Below are 24,349 nucleotides of genomic sequence, written 5' to 3' on the forward strand. Positions count from 1 at the left end.
CTGGATTTTTTTTTTTTCCGGTACGCGGGCCTCTCACTGTTGTGGCCTCTCTCGTTGCGGAGCACAGGCTCCGGACGCGCAGGCTCGGCGGCCATGGCTCACGGGCCTAGCCGCTCCGCGGCATGTGGGATCTTCCCGGACCAGGGCACGAACCCGTGTCCCCTGCATCGGCAGATGGACTCTCAACCACTGCGCCACCAGGGAAGCCCCAACTTGGTTCTTTTTTTAAAGAACATGTTGGCTATTCAAGGTCCTTGAGATTCCTTATGAAATGTAGGATTTTTTTTTTTCTACTTCTGCCAAAACCATCACTGGGATTTAAATAGGGATTGCAGTGAACCTGTGGATCACCTTTGGGTAGTATTAACATCCTAACAACATTAAATCTTCCAATTCATGAACATGGATATCTTTTCATTTACTTATGTCTTCTTTAGTTTCAGCAATGGTTTGTACTTTTCAGTGTACAAGTCTCAAATGTCATATTTATTTTAAATGTCATACTAGTATTTTGGGGTCAAGTTCAGCCCTCTAGCTGCAGGCTTGAGGATTCTGTCAGTAGTGCTCTGTTATGATGGAGAAAATTTTTGGTGCTGTGGAAGCGTAACAAAACCCTTATCATGTCTTGTTCTCTCCCTAGCTAAAAATCTGAGTCCCTTGAAAACAGGGACAGTGCCTTCTCTCCCTCTCCTGAGAATGCCAGTCAGTGCACTTACTAGTTGGATATCCACCCACCCAGTAACCACAGTAACTACTTACAAAATGCAAATTTGATCGTATCTTCCTGCTTAAAATCCTTCAAAAGCATTGCTATTAGGATAGCTGTTATTAACGTGTTCTCCAAAGCCCTGTGGTACAGTCCCTGTCAATCTCTCCCATCTTAGTAGGAAGACTCCTTCTAACTCCCTGTCGGCTCTCCAGTCATTGTGGCCTTCTTTTCATCTCTCTAAAACAATGTTTTCAAACATTTCTAATTGCAGCCTACAGAAAGAATTTTATTTTATAGTGCAACCTAGTTTGTTATGCATTAACAAACAAAAGTTTTGTAAAGCAGTACAGTACCTAGCTTTACTACTTATACAATGTACTCTGATATTTTCTATTTCTTTGAAAAAGTACCCACTAAATTGATATTATTACCAATGAGGTACAACACACATTTTGAAAAACACTGCTCTGGGCATTCAATTTCTTTGCCTCGGGTCCTCTGCATATGCTATGCTCTGTCGGGAAAGTTTTTCTTGTATCCTCTTTACCTGGGTAAATTTTACTCATTCTTCAATCAAAGGATGCTTCTCTCTTTGGAGTCGACTGCCTGCATTTAAGTCCTGAAGATCGTGATGAATGAGTTAATACATGCAAATAACTCAGAACAGTGGTGGCAAATAGTAATGCTTCATCTTATTAATGTGGAAGGTAATTCTACAACTATTCGTGTGACTGTTAATATCTGTCTTCCCACATCTCCCAGACTACAAACCCATTAAGTCAGAGACTTTGGTTAATTTTTGTTCATCTTTATAGTCCTAGCGCCTCACTTCGTCTGGCACACAAAGGGCGCGCATAAATAACGGCTAGGGAAGCACTGCCCAGAAGAAATAAAAACGTAGACAGACTGGGCACGGAGCCAGCGTAGGGCGTCATCACGGCGCTCCAGCGGCCCCGCCCCACAGGCGGGGCCCCGCCCACCTGGCTGTCGGTGGTCACGTGGGGCTCCGCTGGGCTGCCGCCGGGGAAGCTGGGTGAAGATGGCGACAGTGAAGAAGGCCCCCCTGTGGAGACTGGTGGGCTTGGCGTCCCTCCGGGCTGTAAGTGCCCCGGCCCGCCCAGGGGCGGTCCTGAAGGCACCGTGATGGTCAGGGTCGGGGGCTTGGCCCATAGCGGCTGCTCTCTGAGAGGCGAAGCCGGACAGCTCATCAGGCCAGGAGGGTTGGGAGGGCTTTGGAATCTTGGACCCTCTCTGACTCGTCCAAATCCCTTGAGGGGCATGGGGAAACTGAGGCCCAGAGATGGGGAGCGACTCGCCCGGGTCGTGGAGACCTGGGTCGCCATCCCAGGCGTCCTCATTCCCTGGCCAAGGCTCTTTCTGGTGACCCTGGCATCTGTCTCCCTGTAACTGAGCTTCAGACTTCCCCAAGTCCCTCATTAAGGAAAATCATGATTACCCTGCCAGTTCGAGTGGAGAAACCCAGGTCATCCCCCTCCGTCCGTCTCCATTTCCAGCTCTTGTTGCATTTGGGGACGCTTGGCGAGCTATCCCAGCGTGCTGAGCAGGACTTAGATCGCGTGTGGCCAGTTGTGATTCCCTTGGAATTGTACTTTGGGCCAGTTTGATCCTGGTGTTTCCACCTCTCGCCCATGCTCAGTGAGTGGAAGGAAAGTGTAGGAGACCTAATTGTATAAAGGGTTGAATACATTGTGTTGGGTAAAGCTCGAGCTGAGATGTCCCAGTGGTACTGAAGCCACTTTTGCGGTTGAGTGACAGGTCTCTAAACCCTGGTTTTCTTGATCTATGACATGAGAAAAGATTACCTCAGGGTTGGTTTGGAGATTAAGGAAAACGTAAGTAAAGCATTTAACATTGCTCTAGCTCTTAGTAAGTGATTGCTCAGTTGTTGCCTTAGAGTTTAGGAGGAGTTTAAACTGGTAAAAATTACACTGCCTTGGCACTAGGGGCCCCTCTCAGAAAACCACTTCAGTGTCTACTAGACCACCTTCCCCCACCGATTGCTCATTGCAAATAAATCCAGTAAGTCCAGCTTGAAAAGTTAAGAAAATTAAATGAGATGGTGGATGTAAATGTGATTTGAAAAAATTCCTGGTGTAATGAAATGCTGGTAGTAGGCCCTCCCTCCATGGGGTAACTTACACAGACTTGATGTCAGAACCAGACGGTTAAATCCAAACTTCCTCACTTCCTACCTGTGTGATTTGGGGTTTTCTGAGGCTGTTTCCTCCTCTATGGAATTGGGATAGTGATAGTTCCTGTCATGTAGGGAATAAATGAGGTGCTGATGTCTGGAAGTTAGCACTGGGCTTTAGTCAGTTTTAGCTGTTGATAAAGGTACCATAGCTCAGGAGGCTGTGGCCCAGGATTTGTGTGGTTAGAGGGGATTATTTCTATGCAGAACTTTACAGAGGGAATGAATTGGGTGTTTAACCAAGGCGAGAGAAGACTGGGGGAGACCGAAGGGTGGCAGAGGCAACATGGCCTAGGGGTTAAGAGCATAGGCTCTAGATCCACACTGCGGGGTTCAGATACGAGCTCAGTGACTAGCTAACCATGTGACCTTGGGAAAATTACTTAATCTCCTTGGACTTCAGATTTCTCACAGTAAAATGGGGATTATAATAGTTCCTACCTAATAAGGTTGTTGAGAGGATAATATGGGTTAATATGTAAAAGGCTCTTTTAAGTGCCTGGCAAATAGTAAATGCTTCAATAATAGTAAATGCTTGTTTTGTTGTTAGTATGAAGTGTTGTTATGGGGAAGGAAGTAGAATTGAGTTTATTCTGTTCTCATAAAAGGAACTTGGAAACAGGTTTTACATTCTTTCAACAACATTCACTGGTTATTTATTGAGCCCATATTAGGTAGCAAGGCCTTGGAAAGATAACAATGAATAAAACAAAGTCCCTGCCTCATGGAGCTTACATTCCAGTGCGATCCTTTTAGGGTAATGTACCAGCAGAGGCTCAACATACCTTTTGGAGGGATATTCAACTTGCAGGGACCTTCCAACCTAGCCTATTGACATCCATTAGTCTCTAGGAAGCTTTACTGGCTAAAATCAAAGCCAATTCAGGTGAGTTGTTTAAGTTCCAGCTGATTCATAGCTGGGAATATTTCCTTCCTTAAGGGTTTCAGGAATTTGGGATCCTTGTCAGATTCCCAGTACCCCTCTCCCCTTGCCCCATTGCAATATGTTTATCCAGAGCAAATCTGGTAAAATGTAATTAATTTAAACAGTATTAAGTAGTACTAAGAAGAATAGAGGAAAGAGGGGAAAAAAGCCTTGTATTACTCGGTGGTGGTGGGGAGGGGGAGATTTCCCATAGAGGACTTTATATAGGACAGACTTTACACAGAGGAGACTCGGGGCCTTTTTTTAATGTCTTCAACTGCTGAAGGTTTTATCTCCTCTCAGACTCACTCTCCTTGTCATCACCCAGCCTATGATTATAAGAGAACAGAGCCCCGTCCATCCCCACAACCCCACAAAGTCCAAGACTGCTTCTCACCACACTCAGTAGTTGCCCTCCTCTGGGGCAGGTATGCCCTTCATGCATTTATCTGTTGTTTTAATAACTATTTAATGAGTGCCTCCTTTGTGCCAAGCACAGTGTCAAACGTGAGAGGAAGTGGAGGTTACGACAGAGTCGCTCATAGAGCATACATTCTACTGGAGGAATCATTGAGCAGGCATTATTTGCAGTGCTCTCAAGGGAGTCATTATAGTCCTGAAATAGAAAATAATGAGGGTGAGGGGATTGGCAGCTTTACAAAGGGTAGTCAGAGGGGCCTATCTATGACTGAAAGATGAGAGGGAGCCAGATGTGGGAAGGGCCAGGTGAAGAGCATCCTGGGCAGAGGAACTGTAAGCCCTGAGGCCCTGCTATGGGAGAAAGGCTGGTGGGTCTGGAGTATAGTGACCCATCTGAGGGGTGAGTGCAGAACAGTAGGAACCAGTAATGAGTTCTCGGAGATTGGCAGGAGTCAGATGAGAAGAATCTTATAGGCTATGGTGAGTGGGGAAGGAATGAGTCAAGTTTCTGGCTTAGGCAACAGGGTGTATGTGATGCTTCTTACTGAGATAGGAAGACTCAAGTCGGACTGGGCTTTAGGAGTAATTAAAGTTCTGTTTAGGGACATCTGTGTTTGAGAGCACAAATGGGTTTGTTTAAAAAAACCTAGGGACTTCCCTGGTGGTGCAGTGGTTAAGACTCCGCACTCCCAATGCAGGGTGGCCCGGGTTCGATCCTTGGTCAGGGAACTAGATCCCACATGCATGCCGCAACTAAGAAGCCCATATGCCGTAACTAAGGAGCCGGTGAGCCACAACTAAGACCCAGTGCAACCAACTAAATAAATATTTTTAAAAAATAATTAAAAAAAATAAAAACCTAAATGCTCAACTGTCAGGTGGTTGGAAATGGGTCTAGACTAAAGGAGAGTTGGAAATGGCCCTGTACTGGGAGCATGAATCACTTACTCCAGAGGTCCCCAACCCTCGGGCCATGGACCAGCATCGGTCTGTGGCCTGTTAGGAACCAGGCCGCACAGCAGGAGGTGAGCGATGGGCAAGTGAGCGAAGCTTCATCTGCCGAATCACTCCCATTACCGCCTGAGCTCCGCCTCCTGTCAGATCAGCGGCAGCATTAGATTCTTATAGGAGCGTGAGCCCTACTGTGAACTGCACATGCGAGGGATCTAGGTTGCTCGCTCCTTGTGAGAATCTAATGCCTGATGATCTGATGTGGAGCTGAGGCGGTGATGCTAGCGCTGGGGAGCAGCTGCAAATACAGATTATCATTAGCAGAGAGGTTTGAGTGCACAGAGACCATAATAAATCAGTTGCTTGCAGACTCATATCAAAACCCTATCAGTGAATGGCAAGTGACAAACTGCATCTTATGGAGTAGACTGGACATAAGCCACACACTTCAAGTGTCACTGTCTCCCATCGCCCCCAGATGGGACCATCTAGTTGCAGGAAAACAAGCTCAGGGATCCCACTGATTCTGCATTACGATGAGTTGCATAATTATTTCAGTATATATTACAATGTAATAATAGAAATAAAGTGCACAATAAATGTAATGTGCTTGAATCGTCCCGAAACCATCCCCTCCCCCCGCACACACAGTCCGTGGAAAAATTGTCTTCCACGAAACCAGTCCCTTGTGCCAACAAGGTTGGGGACTGCTGTCTTATTCTATTCCTGTTTCTAAGTGAATTTTTTTTGTTGTTCTTGATTCTAAAACAGAGCAAATGTGAATTAAAGGGTGAGAAATATTGCTTCTTGTCTCAGTATTAGTGAAGATGGATACATTCTTTCAGATTTGCCCCCCTGGAGAATTGTGACAATTTCCTCCTGTTACTTTTTGTTTCCTCTTTTAAACCAAAGGTTAGCACCTCATCTGTGGGTACTTTCCCAAAGCAAGTGAAAATTGTGGAAGTTGGTCCCCGAGACGGACTACAAAATGAAAAGGTAAGGCTGGAAATCAACCAAAAAAGTTTTTGCAGGCTTCGAGAGTTCCATGTGGGGGGTGCAGAACTATACCCAACTTAGGGCCGGGTCGGGGAGGCCAGGCAGGCACCTGTGACAGTTCAGCCACAAGTGTTGTGACCCCGGGTCCACCTTAAGGCCCTGTGGGGGGGGGGGGGACGGTAAGTGCTGCGGGAGCGCAGAGGGAAGGTGAGGGCGTGCCTTTGATCCAGCAATTGCACATAAGGGGATTTGTCCAAAGGAAGTCATGAAAGTCACATGCAAAGATTTAGCCTTGCGGATGTTCCTTAAAACCCTGTTGTAACAGCAGAACAGTTGGAAACAACCTAAATGTTCAGTAGGAGGAAAGATAACTCAAATACATTAATGACTTCATAAAATGGAATATTGTGAAGACATTAATAATATAGGAGTATATTAAGATGTAATCAGATTATAAGAGAGTGTCTCTCTCTCTCTCTCTCTATATATATATTTAATCTTATACTTTTGTGTAAGAAACAAAAAAGTTTATATATGTGTGGGAGCACCTGCCTAGAAAAGGATCATAGAACAGTGCTGTCCAGTAGAACTTCCTGTGAAGACAGAAGTGTTCTAGGCTTGAGCTGTCCCGTACAGTAGCCACTAAACACTTGTGGCTGTTGGGCACTTGAAATGTGACTAGCGTGGCTGGGAATTGAATTTTTTAATGTAATTTTAATTAATTAAAATTTAAATAGCCACGTATGGCTCATGTCTAATGTACTGGACTGCACAGATCTAGAAAGTTACCTGTCAGGGTATTAAGAGTGTTATCTCTGGGAGGTTTTAAGGGTGGTTTTCTTTTGTTTTTGGCATGTTTTTCTGAAATAATCATATATTAATTATTTTTTCAATAAGAAAACCTCTTTAAAAATTTTTTTTTTAAAGCATGATCAGCCTACCTTTAATAGTGAGTGTTGGTTGGAAACAATAAGCTGTAAGCTCTCTGAGGACAGGATCCTGTCTGTTCTGCTCACCGCTGTATCTGTAGCTCCTAGCACAATCCTTGGAACATAGAAGGCTCTCAAAAATTACTTGTGGAATAGATTAAATTAAAGCAGTGGGAGAGAAATTGGGGGTGGAAGGGCCTGGCGAGAAGGACTTGGAGTTTTAGGATTTTTGACCTAATCCTGTAAGTACTAGGGAGCCATGGAAGGCTTTTGAGCAGGAGAGTGAGATAATGGAGACTGTGTTTTAGAAGGATTCCTGTGTGGGAGGAATTGGTAGCGTGACTGTGACCATGCCGTAACATACATGGCATAATGATGGTAGATTTGGAGCTAGGAGTCCACAGGGTCTGGTGAGCAGCTAGACATGGTGAGGGACAGAGAAGCAGCAGGCTGATCATGTGAGGATGAGCTCCTGTGCCAGCTGAGAGACAGAAGGGGATGGTGTGACCCTTTGGAGGCCACATCTCATAGGACCCAGAAGGTTAGTCATCTCTGCCCTTTCAGGCCATGGCACTTTGTTTATGATGGGGTCATAAAGCAACAAAAATTTAGTTTAAAAGCCTGTATGACAGGAAAATATTGTCTCCATGTCAGTATTAACTCATTTTCAAGTGAGAAACTGCTTCCACTGCAAAATGCTATCTGTAGAATTCGAAGACAAGCCTTGTTCTGCACCTGTTGGCCAGGATTACATGTGAATTCATGATAGTGTTTGAAAGTTGAGATAGTGAAGTGCTTGCTGTAGTAAAAGCTTTGAACTAACAGGCTGCATTCTGAGACCATTTTATTACTGACTTTGCCAACCTGTCTTTTCTGGTTTTTCTCTGCATTACAGAATATTATACCTACTCCAATGAAAATCAAACTGATAGACATGCTTTCCGAAGCAGGACTCCCTGTTATAGAAGCCACCAGCTTTGTGTCTCCCAAATGGGTTCCCCAGGTGAGCCCCAGCCCTCAGGCATGTCTCAGATGAGAGGGATGTAAAGTTTTGCACTTGCCCTGCAAGTCAGTAGAAGTCAGGAACGTAGGTTTCCAGGTCTCTGGCTTTGAGAGCTCTCTGTGCTTCACAGTAGCATGTGCAGCAAAAGAGCACGCCCCGGGAGGCAGGTGGCTTGGATTCAGTCTGGGCCCTGCCCCGACTTGCATGGTGAGCTTGGTGAGGCCTTCCCCTCTCCAGCTTCAAGATGACCTCTCAGGTCTCTTCTGGCTCTAAGAAGTCTAGAATCTCTAGGCCTGTCTAGAGGTGTGGCTTCTGCGTTTGTGAAGGGGAAAGACTGGCGACTCCTGCTTCACAGAGATAGTCAAGTGGGAAGAAAGATCCTGTTCCAACTGAGTTACATGGCACTGAGCACAGTGCCGGGCTCGGAGCACATTCTCAGCAAATGGCTACAAGTACCATTGCTGCTGTTGCTCCTTATGTCGAGTTGACAGTGTTAGCCATATGGAGAGACTGGGGATCTCACCCAGGCCAAGGAGCCTTCTCGCTCATCAGCAGTCAAACAAACAGTAAGAGCGTTGGGGAGACTCAGCTCTGCAAAAGGACTCATTCTGCAAGGGTCCTGGAGAACAGAGATTTTGTGCTAAAACGTTTTTCTCTACCTAAACTCTGCCTGCCCTTGGTGGTGACTTGGCAGTGTCTCCTTTGGCTCTCAGATGGCTGACCACGCTGAAGTCATGAAGGGCATCCAGAAATTTCCCGGCATCAGCTACCCAGTGCTGACCCCAAATTTCAAAGGCTTCCAGGCAGCGGTAAGAGACCTGTTTTTGGTGGGGGCCCCTGAAATGAGATTGATGGCATTGGCCTCTGTCTTGTCCCTGGGCTCAGTCCCTGTCCCAGGATTTCTGTCTGAATGACTTGTCTCCAGCAGTAATGGGCACCGTCAGACAGACCTGGGGGCAGTCCTGGCACCGCCACTCCCAGCTCTCTGATCTTGACAAGCTGCTAAACCTCTCTGAGCCTCAGGTTCTGCCTATAAAATAAGGTTAATGATGGTACCTAACATTGTGAGGATTTCAGAAGATAGGATGCACATGAGTTGCTTAGTAAGAGCCTGGTAGAAGATAAGTGCTTAATAAACGTTAGCTCTTGTTGTTGTTGCCCATCTCCTCTTTAAAGAAAGGTGATTGAGCTCTCCACAAGAGTTAAAGGTGGTTGCTAGTACCTGTCAACTTGCTTATAATTTTACATGAGAACGTCATTGGAGATGTTGATTCCGAATTTAGGCAAAAAGCTTCTTTTAAGAGTGACTTCCAGGGCTTCCCTGGTGGCGCAGTGGTTGAGAGTCCGCCTGCCAACGCAGGGAACACGGGTTTGTGCCCCGGTCTGGGAGGATCCCATATGCCACGGAGCGGCTGGGCCCGTGAGCCATGGCCGCTGAGCCTACGCGTCCGGAGCCTGTGCTCTGCAATGGGAGAGGCCACAACAGTGAGAGGCCCGCGTACCGCAAAAAAAAAAAAAAGAAGAGTGACTTCCAGGATGGTGACTGCAGCAGCAGTGTTGGTTCTTGGGGAAGGCCAAGGCTTCTTTTTTATTGAGATATAATTCACTGTATTAACTTCCTAGGGCTGCCATTATAAAATATGGAAAAACTAGGTGGCTTAAAACAATAGAAATGTATTCTCTCACAGTTCTGGAGGCTAGAAGTCCTAAATCAAGGTGTCAGTAGGGTTGGTTCCTTCTTTTTTTTTTTAATTTATTTATGTATTTATTTTTGGTTGCGTTGGGTCTTCGTTGCTGTGCGTGGGCTTTCTCTAGTTGCGGCGAGCAGGGACTACTCTCTGTTCTGGTGCGCAGGCTTCTCATTATGGTGGCTTCTCTTGTTGCAGACCATGGGCTCTAGGCATGTGGGCTCAGTAGTTTTGGCTCACGGGCTCTAGGTGTGTGGGCTCAGTAGTTGTGGCTTGGGGGCTCTAAAGTGCAGGCTCAGTAGTTGTGGCTCACGGTCTTAGTTGCTCCGTGGCATGTGGGATCTTCCCGGACCAGGGCTCGAACCTGTGTCCCCTGCGTTGGCAGGTGTATTCTTAACCACTGCGGCACCAGGGAAGCCCAGGTTGGTTCCTCTGAGGTCTCTGAGAGAGAATCTTTCCACGCCTCTCTCCTAGTTTCTGGTGATGATTGGCAATCCTCAGTGTTCCTCCGCTTTTAGGTGCGTCACTCCAGTATCTGCTTCCCCCTCGCTGGCCTTTCCTCTGTGTCTGTCTTCACATGGGCGCAATCATATAAGGGAAGAGGGACTAATATGACTTCATCTTAGCTAATTACATCTACAGTGACCCTATTGCCAAACAAGGTCACGTTCTGAGGTACTGGGGGTCAGCATTTCAACATGTCTTTGGGAAGGACACAAATCAACTTATAATATTCATATATCATAAAATTCACCATTAGACAAAGGTTTTTGCCACTCTGTGTGGGTATTCCTTGAAGAGAAAAATGCTGAAAGGAATCCACCTGGCCGTTGGCAGGTTGCTGCCGGAGCCAAGGAAGTGGCTGTCTTTGGAGCTGCCTCCGAGCTCTTCAGCAAGAAGAACATCAACTGCTCCATAGATGAGAGTGTGCAGCGGTTTGACGAAATCCTGAAGGCAGCTCGGGCAGCCAGTATCCCTGTGCGGGGGTGAGTCTGACCACATTGGTGCTGCCTCTATTTCCTCAGTACCATTCTGGAATAGGGCCAGGCTCTAACTCCAGTGACCATGCCTCACAGACTCCTTATCCTGGGTGCAGGCAGCCCAAGGTCCACACCCAGACATCTTTTCCCAAGTAAATTTGGTCAGAAGAAATCCTGGCAAGTGCTTTCTCCAAACCTGATTTTTGGGTCAGTTCACCAGAGGAATCTAGCAGGACAGACACTAAACAGGGTTTGTGGAGGTCAGTTTAATCCTGGCTCCACCACCAACTCTTCACACATCCCTGAGGAATCCCCTCGGCCTCTAAGACGTCTCCGACATCACGTCTTTAATAGCAGTAGTGACAGGCGTTGTCCCTGTATTATCTAATTGTAGCCTCACAATCGCCCAGCAAGGAGGCCTCTGTCCCCACTTCCAGATGACAAAACTGAGGCTCAGGAAGGATGAAGAGTCTGCTGTAAGGTCACACAACAAACTGCAGCCAGAATGCTGTTTCAGAAGTACACATCTGATCACATCACTCCCTGGTTAAAAACCTGTCAGTGACTCATCAACTCCAGACTTTTCAACGTGGTTTACAAGCCCCTGCGTTTTTCAGCCCCTGTCACTCTCTGCAGCTCACATCCCTCTTCTGGCCCTGCTTCCTCAGCACACTGCATTCCAGCCAGCTGGAATTTCTTTCCATTTGTCACATGGCCCAGTTCTCTCCTGCCTCTGGGCCTTTGCACGTGCTTTCTGTAGACTCAGGACACTCCTCCTTCTACATCCTACTTGTCAGGGCTAACTCCTGCTCATCTCAGGTCCTCTCATGGATGCCAGTTTCTCCACGAAGCTTTCTCTTCCCTTAGGTGGAGTTGGTGTCCCTCCTCTGGGCTCCCAGAGTCCCCTGAACATCCTCTAACAAAGCACTTACCTGCTTGTTAAATTCTCCTCTGCCTCCCATCCCCCACTAGACTCTGCTCTCCGTGAGGGCAGAGCCCACCTCAGTCCCTGCTGTACTCCCTCTCCCAGTTCTGGGCCTAGCACATAGTAGGTGCTCAGGAACCGATGGGCAGATAGATGGATGGGGAAGCAAGGGCATGTCAGGTCTTCCTGACTCCCAAGCCTGTGCTCTTTCCTCAGTATTTCTTTAGCTTTTCTGTGCTCAGCAGTGATTGGAGAGTAAGAAGGATTAAGATGGAAAAATACACTGAGATGTTTGAGTCTGAAATGTATTTATCCAGCAGACATTTATTATGCCTCATAATATGCAGAGTACTTTGTAAGACTCTAAAAGGTTTTAATGGAGCCTCAGCCTGAATGGGTGGGTGGACATAGAAACTGGCTACACCCAAGATCCAGACTCCTCACCGTAACTCACAAGACCCCACGATCAGGCCGGTGGCCTCCTCTCCAACCTCATGTTGTACTTCTTTGCCCCTTGCTGCCCATACCTCAGCTGTTTTGTCCTTTGTTCTGTGTCTTGAACACACCTACTCTTCGGTCTCAGGGACTCTACGCTGGTTCTTCTCTCTGCCCGGAACACGGCTCTCCCCCCATCTCAGCTCCAGCTTCGCGTCCTCACAGAGGTCTTCCTGGGCCATCCTACTGTTGTTGGCCTCCTCTGGTTGCTCCTGTCACACTACCCTTGTCTTTCCTTCATAGCACGTCACTTTTTGAGATTATGTCCTTCCCTTATTAAACTGTTTGTTTGTTTGTTTGTTTGCTGTACGCGGGCCTCTCACCGCTGCGGCCTCTCCCGTTGCGGAGCACAGGCTCCGGACGCGCATGCTCAGCGGCCATGGCTCACGGGCCCAGCCGCTCTGCGGCATGTGGGATCTTCCCGGACCGGGGCACGAACCCGTGTCCCCTGCATCGGCAGGCGGACTCCCAACCACTGCACCACCAGGAAAGCCCTAGATCACTCTTTTATCGCTGTCTCCCTACCTGAAACCTTAAGCTCCGTGGCAGTGGGGATCTTTTCAGTCTTGCTCACTGCGCTTCCCCAGTGCCTGGCACACTGTGGGCAGCTCGGTATATATCCGTTGAATAAATGAGTGTTTGAACCCTCTGGCCACTCAGCCGGAGCAGCCGGTCCCTTGGCCCTCGGCTGGCCCAGCTTTTTCGTTCCCGCTTTGCTTTCACCCGTCCTTAGTCCTCTCCCGAGCATGGCCCCACTCCATGCGGCTCCGCTGGCTGCCCATAGTGCCCTCTTTAGCTTCTCCTCCCCCTTGGTTGCCTGGCTGCCTCTCTGTGTGTCGCCTGCTTCCTGAACTACAGGCCTGTTAGTTTCTTGCCCTCCCTGCTGTGGCGCTGCACTGCCCGCCCCTGGCACTGAGCAGCACTGCCTTCGCCCGCTCGCCGGCACTGAGTTAGCCTCTCAGCCAGGCCCGTGGCCTCCCGCCTGGCTTCAGGTCTGGGTGCAGGCTAACCAGGGATGTGTGTCGAGCAGCCGCCCTGCCCCAGCTCTGCTGGCCAAAGAGCCCGGGGGCGTTGACACCAATCCTCCCTGTTTTCCCACAGGTACGTCTCCTGTGTGCTCGGATGCCCCTACGAAGGGAAGATCTCCCCGGCTAAAGTAGCTGAGGTGTGTGTGGGGGGGGGGATTTCGTGAGCGTTGGCTCCCGTGCCTGCCCCTGAGTGCATAGGTTGCTCTCGCCACACTTTCATGGTGGGTCACGGATTTCATTTCTTTGCCCAGCTCCTTCATTAAGCCCCTCTGAGAGCACAGCCCTGTGCTCACCCCTGGAGGGCCACCTCCTAGCCTGGCATGGAGTCTCCGAAGCCCCTGCCCTCTACCCCAGGGTGAAAGCCCCTGACTCAGTTTCCAGTCTGGTCAGTGGACAGGTGATGTGAGGTGAGAATCCTCTGCAGAGGGGTTCCTTGTAGTGGTTGGAGAGGCCATTGACATCCTCTGAGAATAACACAGAGCGGGAAATGAACTTGAACAGCCCAAGAACTTATGTCATTTTGTCCTCAAAAGCACCCAGCAAATTTGGTGTTATTGTTATTCCATTTTACAGTTGAGGAAACAGACTAACTTGCCATGCAGGTTGCAAATGGTGAAACCAGGTCTCAACCCCCATCTGCGTACCTCTAAAGCCCTCTTGCTCTTCCCACACACCAGGTAGCACCCGGAAATGAGCATTGCTAACAGTAGCAACTGCTTATTGAGAGTGGCTGCTGTCGTCCAGAATCTCAGCCTCCTGTTGCCGCCAGTCCTCCCTGTATCCCTGCAAAGGCTCGTCACTGTTTTTCAGAAGCAGAAATTGAAGCTCAGGAAACTTAGGTCCGTTGCCAAGGTCCCATAGCTAGTGAGCAGCGGAACTGGGGTTTCACTTCAGCATCACGTCACTCCCGAGCCTGCCGCTTCTGCTGCACCCTCTGCCGCCCACTGGCTGCCATGGCTCCTTGTCATTCTGCCCACATGGGCAGTCGCGGAGGGGGCTCACCGATTTCTTTATCCATCAGACCACCGTTGAGTATCACCACGTCCCTGACCCCACCTCCGCCTTCCTCCCCCTTCTCCAGCACAGCAGTGTGGAGCAGCGTCTCCTCAGGTGGGGCATATACTGCTCTGGTTTTGCAGTGATTTTAGGGGTTGACAAATGCACTTCTAAAAATTTTAATAGTTATGTACTTCTCTTAAAAATATATAACTAGCACCCCAGACCCATGATTTCACACATCTTCCTACCAAGGATAGAGCTACGCGAAAGGAATCAATTCTACTGATTCTGGTCCCTGGGTCTGACACAGTGTGTGAAGGTGGTTAAGTGGAGGACTGGATGGAGTTTGAGGCACGCACAGGAGGAAAGCACAGGGGTTGGGGCCCCAGGGCCCGCACCCAGTGGCCAGCTCTGCTCCTTACATCCCAGTCTCCTGACGAGTAGAAGGAGGATCGTCATTCCCACTCATAAAGTTGTAAGGAGTCTGTGGTCTGGTAGGAATTTAGTGTCTCACACGTGGAGGTGTTCTGCGTAGGCTAAGGACCCCTGGCTTGAGGAATCTGGGGTCCTCCAAGCGCCTGCTTGTTTCCCCAGGTTGCCAAGAAGATGTACTCAGTGGGCTGCTATGAGATCTCTCTGGGAGACACCATTGGCGTGGGCACCCCTGGGATCATGAAGGATATGCTGTCCGCTGTCATGCATGAGGTGCCAGTGGCTGCCCTGGCTGTCCACTGCCATGACACCTATGGCCAGGCCCTGGCCAACACCTTGATGGCCCTGCAGGTAATCAGGGCATGTCCCAGAGTAGAGGCACATGTCCATTCTCCTGAAGGGTATGGTGGCAGGACAGCTATGTTCCGTTTATTCTTTCAGCAAGCGTTCACTGTGCTGAAGGCCCACACCTGTGTGCCAGGCCGCGGGCTGGCCATGGCGGACACAAACACGTGACCCTGCCCTAAAAGTGCCTGCATCTGTCTGTTAGGAGAGACAGTCGAGAATCAGGTGACAGTCCTAATGCACTGTGACAGATGCCACGCAGGGAGGAAGCCTGGGGCTCGGCAAGGCCCCAGTCCCAGCTGGGGAGGTCAGGGAGGATTTGCCAGGGGAGGCCTGAAGGACACGAAAAAGTTAAGCAGTTGAAAAAGGGAAGCGGAAAGGTGACCAGGCAGCACTGCATTGTAAGACTAAGGTGGGGTCAGGGAGGACTCAGGTGCCCCGGCCCCGCCCTAGCACACAGGGCTGTGAGTGCGCGTGCGTGTGCCTGTGTGTAGCGAGAGCGGGCAGGAAGTAGGGAGGGAGGCAGAGGTCACTCAGAGGGAGAACCTTTAATGCTGTTCCCCAAAGATTGGACTAAGACCTCAGATTGGGTTTCTTTTGAGGCTTGCTTCTTGCGGGCTGGCCCAGAATGAGGGTCCCGTGGCCCAGCAGCCCCTTAGACAGAAATTTCCGAGTGTCTGACCACAGGCTGCCTTGCTGTAGTGATAGTCTGAGTCCAGCCGGTTGTCTTTAGGTTAGCTAGAGCAATCCAGGGCCACCTTATTTTTTCCCCTCTTTCTAGTTCTCATGTTACCTCCTTGAGGCTCATGTCTTTAAGCCAGATGATTCTATTACCTTCTGGGTCTGTTTTCTCAGAGTTGAGGTTTAAGGAGAGAGGAGAAAGTGAAACAGTCATATTAGGAAAGTGGGGCGACTGACCTAGAGAAATGGGATAGGCCCCTGTGGGGTTAGAGGCTTGATGTGGGGTGAGGGAGTGGGAGCGGGGGTGAGTGAACACAGTAAGCAACAGGGGTCTGAAACCTCAACAGTGGGAGAGGGTTAGTTTAGGTCGGTGATCGGGAAGGGCCCCTCTGAGGAGGTGGCTTTTAGGCTGAGAAGGAGAAGGTGAGGAGTTGACCATGAAAGGAAGGAGGGTGGATATTCCTGGCAGAGGAAACAGTGTAGCATAAAAGACTCACACTGTTTTAGGAACTAAAAAGAGGAACAGTTTCTTTCAGTGGGATTTTCACGTCGACAGAATCATAAGCCAAAGAATTTCAGGCAGCAGATGGTAGGTTTACAAGAACCGGCTTTGTAGGCTCTGGTCCCCACAGTGACAGCCATGTTTCACCATCCTTGTTTGCAGATGGGAGTGAGTGTCGTGGACTCTTCTGTGGCGGGACTTGGAGGCTGTCCCTATGCACACGGAGCATCAGGAAACTTGGCCACCGAGGACCTGGTCTACATGCTGGCCGGCTTGGGCGTTCACACGGTAATGTCACCTGCCTCCCGGTGGCGGCAGCCCTGAACTGACCAGAGCTCTGCCTAAAGCCGGAAGACAGAAGCTGCTGGGTTTGTTCAGGGTTTTTGTGGTGGTGCTGGTGCAGTTAAGAGAAGGGTGCCAAGGGATTAGGGCCGTTCTGTCATATGTTTTGGGATAACAGCGTGGCAGATGGAGGCCACGAGGAGGCAGGCCCTCAGTGTGAGGGGGCACGGGGGTGTAGGGAAAGAGCCCTGAAAGGGTAAAGCCATGACCTGAAGCGAGTCAGTTTCCTCTGGACCTTTGTTTTGTTCTCTGAAAAATGAGGGCGGCAGAATTAGCCCCCCAGGGCTCTGCCGGAGTCAGTAAGGGCCCTCAGTGTGGGTTGGAAGCAGTGTAGCATCTGTGCTTTTGGATTAGACAGAACTGGGTTTAAAACCTAGTCCTGTCACTCACAGGCTGTGTGACCTGACAGATTACTTCACAGCTCTGGGCCTAGGAAATGGGAATAATAACAGCACCTATCTCACAGAGTCATTATGAGGATAAGAAAATGTGGAATGCTTGGCCCAGAGCTAAGCAGATAGTACGCATCAGTAAATAGCTATTGTTATCAAGAGGTTTTCTGTGTGGCCCCTTAAGTTGGTGGTTTTTTTTTTTTAATTTTTCACTTATTTATTTTTGGCTGCGTTGGGTTACGTTGCAGGGTTTCTCTAGTTGTGGAGAGCGGAGGCTACTCTTCGTTGCAGTGCGTGGGCTTCTCATTGTGGTGGCTTCTCTTGTAGCGGAGCACGGGCTCTAGAGCGCCGCCTCAGTAGCTGTGGCACACAGGCTTAGTTACTCCGTGGCATGTGGGATCTTCCCAGACCAGGGATCGAACCTGTGTCCCCTGCACTGGCAGGCAGATTTTTATCCACTATGCCACCAGGGAAGCCCTTAATTGGTGTTTTTACTCCTGTTTCTCTCTGCCTCACGGTCCTTGCTTCAGTATTCAGTGTTTGACCACGGTGGGCCAGGCCTGTGCTAGACTCTGGAGCTGGAGAGCCCCACATGCCACGAGGACGCCACCTCACAGGCAACTGGTATTCCGTCGTCAGAGGAACAAGGGCCTGGTTGTCTTCACCCTTACACAGTTTTCTGTCCAGTCTGATGTTTCCCTGGGTGTTGAGGGCATGTCGTGACTTACTGCATCCTCTAACTTGTTTCTCAAAGGGTGTGAACCTCCAGAAGCTCCTGGAAGCTGGGGCCTTTATCTGTCAAGCCCTGAACAGAAGAACCAGCTCCAAAGTGGCTCAGGCTACCTGTAAACTGTGAGCCCCTTGCCCCCCAAAGCCCTGGGGACTGTGTGGGAATAGGGACATGTGTGGATGACTCACAGATGGGCATGTGGAAATGGGAATGAAATCAGCAGGAGTAGGCACCTCACTGCCAGCTCTGCACCTAGATCTCTCCTGGCGGAAAGGAGGTGGACTGGAGTTGCCTGGCCTCAGGCCCTCCCTGCCTGACCTGAGGATGAGTAAGAGACTTGGGCAGCTGGAGGTCTCCCTTCACCATGGACCCAAAGGCCCAGGAGTTGGATGCCTAAAGGCACTTGGGAACCCAATTCTCTGACTTGGGTTGATCCTCAAGTCTCATCTCTGGGTGAATCCTGCCAGTTGGCCACTCTGCACAGCCTGATGCTGCCATGTCCTCGGGGCCATCGCTCGCTGACTTTGTAGGGCAAAGGGGCAGGGAGGAATTTTTCCCTCAGCTGGCAGAGGGCATTTGGTGAAGGGGTGAGGGCTGAGCTGTGGTGGCCACCTGCCAACTCCAGCACCTCTGGAAAATCTCCACTTTGAACATGATTGTTGAAAGCAGCTTATGTAATTAAAGGTTTAATGACATAACCATTCCAGTGTTCTGTTGTACAGATGTGTGTACATAGGGAAGAGGGAATAAAGCATCTTTTCAACATTTCCTCTAAGAGGAAAACACAGACTTCAGTTTATTAATCTCTGAATTTTCTCCCTCTTTCCCTTCTTGAGAATTGGGGAGGTCGATGGTAATGACAGCGCTGACCAGAGCACCCTGGGGAGGTTGTTTCTGAGGCTCGTGGCTCTGTGACCTGGGCTGTTGCACAAGGTCCTCTGGGCCTGGGCAGGTGCAGCTCTGGGCACACTCAGCTCTCGGGACCTCAGCCTCTCCTGCCTGTCAGCGTCCTTGCTGGACTCGGGCAGGCCCAGGGCACTCAGGCTGTGGGACACACGTGTGCATTTCTTCCTTTGCTCGGGTTTCATCATTCAGTATGTCATGCCTTTATACACATCATTCCTTAGCCCTCCCTTTATTTTAAACAAAAACAGAACACCATTTTCTAACGTACTATTATGGTAGGCAGCGTGCAAACCGTTCCAGGCTGACCGCAATTGGCGCTATAATTCCTGTTTTAGTTTTAGGGCTCCCTTAGCGGTATTTTTAAAAAAAAATATCTATCTAATCTAACCATCTTATCTATCTAATCTAATCCATCTACGCCGGGTCTATCTATCTAATCTAATCTATGCCTGGTCTTCGTTGCTGCGTTCGGGATCTTTAGGTGCGGCATATGGACTTCTTAGTTGCAGCATGCATGCGGGATCTAGTTCCCCGATCGAATCGCGGGCCCCCTGCATTGGGAGCACGGAGTCTTACAGGACCGACAGGGAAGTTCCCTTTGGCGGGTTTTTAAACTAGACTTTCCAGAACGGCAGCTTCTGGGCGACCCCTACCCGTTCCCGTCCTTCGGCGCCGTCCCTCTCGCCTCTGTTCCAGGCAGCCATCTGCTTCATGCCAGGGTTACTAAAAAGAAAGAGTTTGGCAGCTGCGAAAACAGTGGAAAACCTGCGGGCGAGCGTGGAGCCGCGGTCTTCGGCCCCGCGCTTGGCTGTGGCTCCCGCCGCGGGACGGCTGCCGGGCGCCCCTGAGAAGCCCCATCTCCTGGGGCGCGGCGCCTGTCTCCCGTGGTCGGGACAAGCGCTGGCGCCTGGGCTCGCGGGGGCGGCTCCGGGCCGTGCCGTGCCTTCCTCCGCCCACCGCCCAGGCACGGGTCGGTACCGCCCTCTGCGGGACGTGCCGCGCAGGCGTCCTGAAGACGTAGCTTCCTTGGTCCTCCCGGCGCCCCGTACTGCGGTCTCCCCGCTGACACGTCTCCTGGGGGCGTGGAGGAGGCGGGGCCAGGGCGGGCCGTCGGTTCTTAAAGGGACTGGGCGCGGAGCTCGGAAGGCGGCGCCGTTCGAGGCAGCGCGGGGTGCGTGGTGCGGAGCAGGTTCGGGAGGTGAATGGGGGGTCTGGGCGGGTTTGCGAGGGGCCGGGTGGTCCGCCGGGCGCGAAGGAGAGTCTCGGGGATCTGGGCTGCGTTCTGGGCAGAGTCCCGCCAGAGCGGACCCACCCTCGCTGCTCGCAGCTCCCGCTGCCTTGGCTGGGGTGGCCAGGGTTCATTCATTCCCGGCCGAGGCACTCCTAGTTCGACCCCTCCGAGCCACCGCCCGAATCCCAGCCTGAGGCTCAAGTGCACTTGATAGCTCACGGCCCTGCGCCCCCTCCTCTCCATTTTACGGACTGGGAAAACTGAGGAGGCGACAGCTGACCGAGGCTACTCTGCGAGTCGGAGGGAGGCCGGCCTCACCAGCCTTCCTGCCTCCCATAGCTCCTCCGCCACCACTTTCCGGGGGCCCGCACAGTGCATGGAGCTCGGTGGGACGGGGGCGGGGGCGGCTTCAGCGTCAGGAGCAGAGTCCAGCGGGAAACAGTGGGGGCGGGGGGCGAACTGCTTGGGGAGAGGGGCGGGGCTTTGATCCTGGAGATCCAGATTCTAGCCCGGCCAGCACTAGCTTTGTGACTTAAGGCAATTACTTCACCTCTCTGACCTTAGTATCCTTTTTTGTAAAGTGCCAGTAATAACACCTGCCTCATCAGGATATTGGGGGAATTCAGGAAAATAATGCAAAAGTGCCCAATACAGAGCCTGGCACGCAGCGGGCGTTCAGTCGAGCTGGATGAGCCCAGAAGAGGATTGACGCAGCTCGGAGGAAGGCGGCTGCGGGCCAGGCCGCCCGGAATGAAAGACCTCAGTGTCTGAGTTTCCTCCCCCGCCCCCCTCCTCCGCTCCACCGTCTCTGCCCGTAGAGTTTGTTCAGGGTGGTGGTGCACACCTGACAGTGGAGCCTGGGGCCAAGGCCACGTCTACACTACCCTGTTCAGTGCCACCTAGAATTAGGCGGGATCCTTAGCTCCAAGCCGGGAGTGGCATCCGCACAGGCGGAACCAGCCTGGCTGACCTGGGGTGGGGCCCACTCCAGGAGTGCAGTGCTGTAACCCGAGAGCTGGGCTCAACCTGCCTGGCAAAAGACCCCACCCTGAGGCCGTCTGCTATATTTCCTGCCTCCTCCCAGTTGACCTTTGTGGGAGGGAGTCAGGGGGCTGCTTACCCCAGGAGGTATTAGTCACTGAACCAAGGAGCCAGTTTATACCTAGTGATGGCAGAGGGACTGGGAAGGTCCGAGTCTGAGCAGACAGAACCCCTTCCTGGGCTCTTGGAGTCCCAATGCTGCTGCCTTGTTTCCTTCTGTCCAGAACTGTCCAGTCCCGACACCTCGGGGAAGGCAGTGTGGAGCCTAGGGTTCCATCTTCCCAACCCCCGGTCAGTTATGGCACTTGTGCCATCAGTCTCCCCACCTGTACCATGTGGCAGTCCTTTAAAATCACCTCATCTGACCCTCACACTACCACGTGATAGTTGGACAGTTATAAACTCCATGTTATAGAGATGGAAACTAAGGCCAAGAGAGAAGTGGTCTCCAAGGCCTAAGGCCAGAAAGTGATGGTATCCAGTCTTGGGCCAGGGCTGACTCCAGACCCACCCTATTAACTAGGACGCACCACTGCCTCCCTCTGACGCCAGAGTCCAGATCGAAGGAGGCCCTGAGCAGGCAGCCTCAGCCACCTCTGAGTCTCCGTCCTGGGCCAGGCGCGATGGCGGAGAAGGTGCTGGTAACAGGTGGGGCTGGCTACATCGGCAGCCACACCGTGCTGGAGCTGCTGGAGGCGGGCTATTCGCCGGTGGTCGTCGACAACTTCCATAACGCCATTCGTGGTGAGCAGGCGGAGGGGGCTGGGGCTCCCAGGGGGATGGAAGGGAAACCCTGCGTTCTGCCTCCAAGAGATGGGTGTCTGGCCAGTCCCTTGGGAACCCAGCACCCCATCTTCTCTGACTTTGATGGCCTCTATGTGCCCAACCAGGAGGGGGCTCCATGCCTGAGAGCTTGCGCCGGGTTCAGGAGCTGACAGGCCACTCTGTGGAGTTTGAGGAGATGGACATCTTGGACCAGGCAGCCCTACAGCGTCTTTTTAAGAAGGTGGGTGCTTGGCAAGCAGACGGGAAAGGGGCATAGCCAAGGGCCAGGCCTGTAAGCAACCTCTGACCCCAGCTTTGCAACCCTGCAGCACAGCTTCACGGCAGTCATCCACTTTGCTGGGCTCAAGGCTGTGGGCGAGTCGGTGCAGAAGCCTCTGGATTACTACCGAGTTAACCTGACAGGAACCATCCAGCTTCTGGAGGTGAGGCCTGAGGCAAGGACACAGACACTGTGAGGGCCCCTGGCCGGGTACGCAGTGCCAAACACGGTGGCAGAGCCCAAGCTGTGTCATCTTTGCTAGGTCTTTGCCTCTCAGCCTCAGTCTCCCCTTCTGTAAATGGGAGCCCATAGCTCAGCCCCACCCACCTGGGAGGTGTAAGGGGGCAGGAATAGCGTGCGAGGCAGAGGCCACTGACGCCTCCCCTCCACGGGCAGATCATGAGGGCCCACGGGGTGAAGAACCTGGTGTTTAGCAGCTCGGCCACCGTGTATGGGAACCCCCAGTACCTGCCCCTGGATGAGGCTCACCCCACAGGTGGCTGTACCAACCCCTATGGCAAGTCCAAGTTCTTCATCGAGGAAATGATCCGGGACCTGTGCCAGGCAGACAAGGTGAGGGCCCCCTTTGATTCAGCCATGGCTCCGCTCACGGACCCCTCACAGCCCACCCCCGCGAGCCTGAGGACGGGATCCTGATCAGCCTCCACCAAGGAGGAGGCTGGGGTTCAGGAAGCAGCAGTGACTTGCACGAGGTCACAGCACTTGCAGGGAGGGCCCGATACCCTGCTCCTTTCTAGGGATAGACAACCAGCAGGGTGGGCTCTGGATTCAGCTGGGACGCGCAGCCTGCACCCCAACCCCCATCGTCTGACCTGCGTCCCACAGGCCTGGAATGCAGTGCTGCTGCGATATTTCAACCCCATAGGCGCCCACGCCTCGGGCTGCATCGGCGAGGATCCCCAGGGCATCCCCAATAACCTCATGCCCTATGTCTCCCAGGTAAGGGAGAAGGGAAAGGAAGGGGGTGGCCCTAGACTTGAGGGCTACAGCTGGTGCCAAGGTCCTGGGAAAAGCTAACCTGACCTCCACCCCAGGTGGCGATTGGACGACGGGAGGCACTAAATGTCTTTGGCAACGACTATGACACAGAGGATGGCACAGGTGAGCTCAGAACCAGGAGGAGCCAGGAGTGGGAGCCGGGAGGGAGACTGCGGTGGGACAGAGACTGTACTGCACCCAGCGCCCCACCACCTCCTCCTCTGCAGGCGTCCGGGATTACATCCATGTCGTGGATCTGGCCAAGGGCCACATCGCGGCCTTGAGGAAGCTGAAGGAGCAGTGTGGCTGCCGGGTAGGAAGAGAAGGGAGGGAGGGGAAGGAGACGGAGGCCTGGACCAATGGGGCCCAGAGGGGTAGTAAGTCCAGCCCCTGGCACGGTCCCTGTTCTCCTCTCTGGGCAGATCTACAACCTGGGCACGGGCACGGGCTATTCGGTGTTACAGATGGTCGTGGCCATGGAGAAGGCCTCGGGGAAGAAGGTAGGCTGGCAGCCCACCCTGACCCACCCCCAGCCCCTCCCACTAACCTACATGACGGGCATCCCAGCACCGCCCTGTCTCCCCAAGCCGGCCTTAGGACTTGACGCCTGAGAGCGAGACCCTGCTCTGGACCTCCATTTCTTGAGGGCCTGGTTAGCAAGTTGGCAGATAGATAAGGCTAGGGCCAGCTCAGCTAAGCTACAACTGCCCCCTCTCTTGCAGATCCCGTACAAGGTGGTGGCCCGGCGGGAAGGCGACGTGGCTGCCTGTTATGCCAACCCCAGCCTGGCCCTCAAGGAGCTGGGCTGGTCAGCAGCCTTAGGGCTGGATAGGATGTGTGAGTGCTAGCCCAACCCCTGACCCTGGGTGCTGGCCTGGCCCCTGGGAGAGAGTCAGGGGCTAGGAAAAGGGCCGCCGGGGGTCTGGCCCTGCCCACTCCGGGCTGTCCAAGGTGGTGCGGGCCCTGCACTCCAGCGTGGACCCTGAGCACAGACCTCGCCCCATCACAGGTGAAGATCTATGGCGCTGGCAGAAGCAGAATCCTTCAGGCTTTGGCGCGCAGGCCTGAGACCCTCACCTACCAGGGACCAGAAAAGGAAGAGAAACAACTGCCTGCTCTCCAGCCTCTGGGAGGAACCCAGGGGCCTCAGAGCCTCCCCTACCTCAGACCCCAACGGTGCCCACTCAGCCCACCAGGCATGAGGCCAAGCGCACCACTGACCAGGTATCAGGGGTCTCTATTCCACAGGGTCCAGGAACCCAGGAGGACCACCAAGAGCAAGTGGGGCGAAGCAGGGCCCTGAGACACACGGAACGCCCTCCTCCCGGGCACTAATTTATACTGCTACGAAGGAGCTTCCCAAAGTATTTAAAATAAAGTTTTCTTACACTGGAGCAGATTCTTGCACGTGATCACACTCTACCCCTTGGATAGAATCATCCA

At 52.0% G+C, this 24,349-nt stretch overlaps 2 protein-coding genes and 1 long non-coding RNA gene across 14 annotated transcripts; 2 read left to right on the top strand and 1 right to left on the bottom strand.

The window, feature by feature from the left end:
• The first annotated feature begins 1,694 nt into the window (after positions 1-1,694).
• Positions 1,695-18,467, top strand: HMGCL (3-hydroxy-3-methylglutaryl-CoA lyase). 9 transcript variants are annotated; one of them, XM_073794368.1, is made up of 10 exons: positions 1,791-1,808; positions 3,678-3,807; positions 6,130-6,213; positions 8,038-8,145; positions 8,859-8,954; positions 10,671-10,819; positions 13,335-13,398; positions 14,855-15,043; positions 16,383-16,508; positions 17,709-18,467. In XM_073794368.1, the coding sequence occupies exons 4-10, from the start codon at positions 8,056-8,058 to the stop codon at positions 17,808-17,810; spliced, it is 816 nt and encodes a 271-aa protein (XP_073650469.1). In that variant the 5' UTR covers positions 1,791-1,808; positions 3,678-3,807; positions 6,130-6,213; positions 8,038-8,055; the 3' UTR covers positions 17,811-18,467. The 9 variants fall into 9 exon arrangements, with proteins under 9 accessions (XP_004320307.1, XP_019794086.1, XP_004320308.1 ...); XM_004320259.4 differs by lacking the exon at positions 3,678-3,807 and having other exon boundaries at positions 1,695-1,808; XM_073794367.1 differs by lacking the exons at positions 1,791-1,808; positions 3,678-3,807 and adding an exon at positions 1,734-1,784.
• A 3,007-nt stretch (positions 18,468-21,474) lies between these two features.
• On the top strand, positions 21,475-24,300 carry GALE (UDP-galactose-4-epimerase). 4 transcript variants are annotated; one of them, XM_033841366.2, is made up of 10 exons: positions 21,475-21,606; positions 21,753-21,868; positions 21,957-22,070; positions 22,304-22,480; positions 22,754-22,867; positions 22,963-23,029; positions 23,134-23,219; positions 23,329-23,406; positions 23,629-23,743; positions 23,916-24,055. In XM_033841366.2, exons 1-10 carry the CDS (start codon positions 21,486-21,488, stop codon positions 23,972-23,974), a joined length of 1,047 nt encoding a protein of 348 aa, XP_033697257.1. In that variant the 5' UTR covers positions 21,475-21,485; the 3' UTR covers positions 23,975-24,055. The 4 variants fall into 4 exon arrangements, with proteins under 4 accessions (XP_033697257.1, XP_073650425.1, XP_073650432.1 ...); XM_073794324.1 differs by lacking the exon at positions 23,629-23,743 and having other exon boundaries at positions 23,916-24,300; XM_073794331.1 differs by lacking the exons at positions 22,754-22,867; positions 23,629-23,743 and having other exon boundaries at positions 23,916-24,300.
• Positions 21,940-23,140, bottom strand: LOC141276861 (uncharacterized). Its single transcript, XR_012327112.1, has 3 exons — positions 22,947-23,140; positions 22,397-22,462; positions 21,940-22,077 (listed from the first exon to the last, which is right to left on the bottom strand). It is a non-coding gene; the product is annotated as an uncharacterized lncRNA (long non-coding RNA).
• Positions 24,301-24,349: the final 49 nt, after the last annotated feature.

The sequence above is a fragment of the Tursiops truncatus genome, chromosome 1, assembly GCF_011762595.2.
Source record: "Tursiops truncatus isolate mTurTru1 chromosome 1, mTurTru1.mat.Y, whole genome shotgun sequence".
In the NCBI taxonomy this organism is placed as follows: domain Eukaryota; kingdom Metazoa; phylum Chordata; class Mammalia; order Artiodactyla; family Delphinidae; genus Tursiops; species Tursiops truncatus.

What these genes read in the sequence shown, in the direction of transcription:
- HMGCL (XM_004320259.4), top strand. Translation starts at nt 1,749, where the DNA reads ATGGCGACAGTGAAGAAGGCCCCCCTGTGGAGACTGGTGGGCTTGGCG. An exon ending in GCTTGGCGTCCCTCCGGGCT is followed by an intron (nt 1,809 to 6,129) that starts GTAAGTGCCCCG and finishes TTTAAACCAAAG; the next exon opens with GTTAGCACCTCATCTGTGGG. An exon ending in GCCAGTATCCCTGTGCGGGG is followed by an intron (nt 10,820 to 13,334) that starts GTGAGTCTGACC and finishes GTTTTCCCACAG; the next exon opens with GTACGTCTCCTGTGTGCTCG.
- GALE (XM_073794324.1), top strand. Translation starts at nt 21,486, where the DNA reads ATGGCGGAGAAGGTGCTGGTAACAGGTGGGGCTGGCTACATCGGCAGC. An exon ending in TACAGCGTCTTTTTAAGAAG is followed by an intron (nt 21,869 to 21,956) that starts GTGGGTGCTTGG and finishes GCAACCCTGCAG; the next exon opens with CACAGCTTCACGGCAGTCAT. An exon ending in ACCTGTGCCAGGCAGACAAG is followed by an intron (nt 22,481 to 22,753) that starts GTGAGGGCCCCC and finishes TGCGTCCCACAG; the next exon opens with GCCTGGAATGCAGTGCTGCT.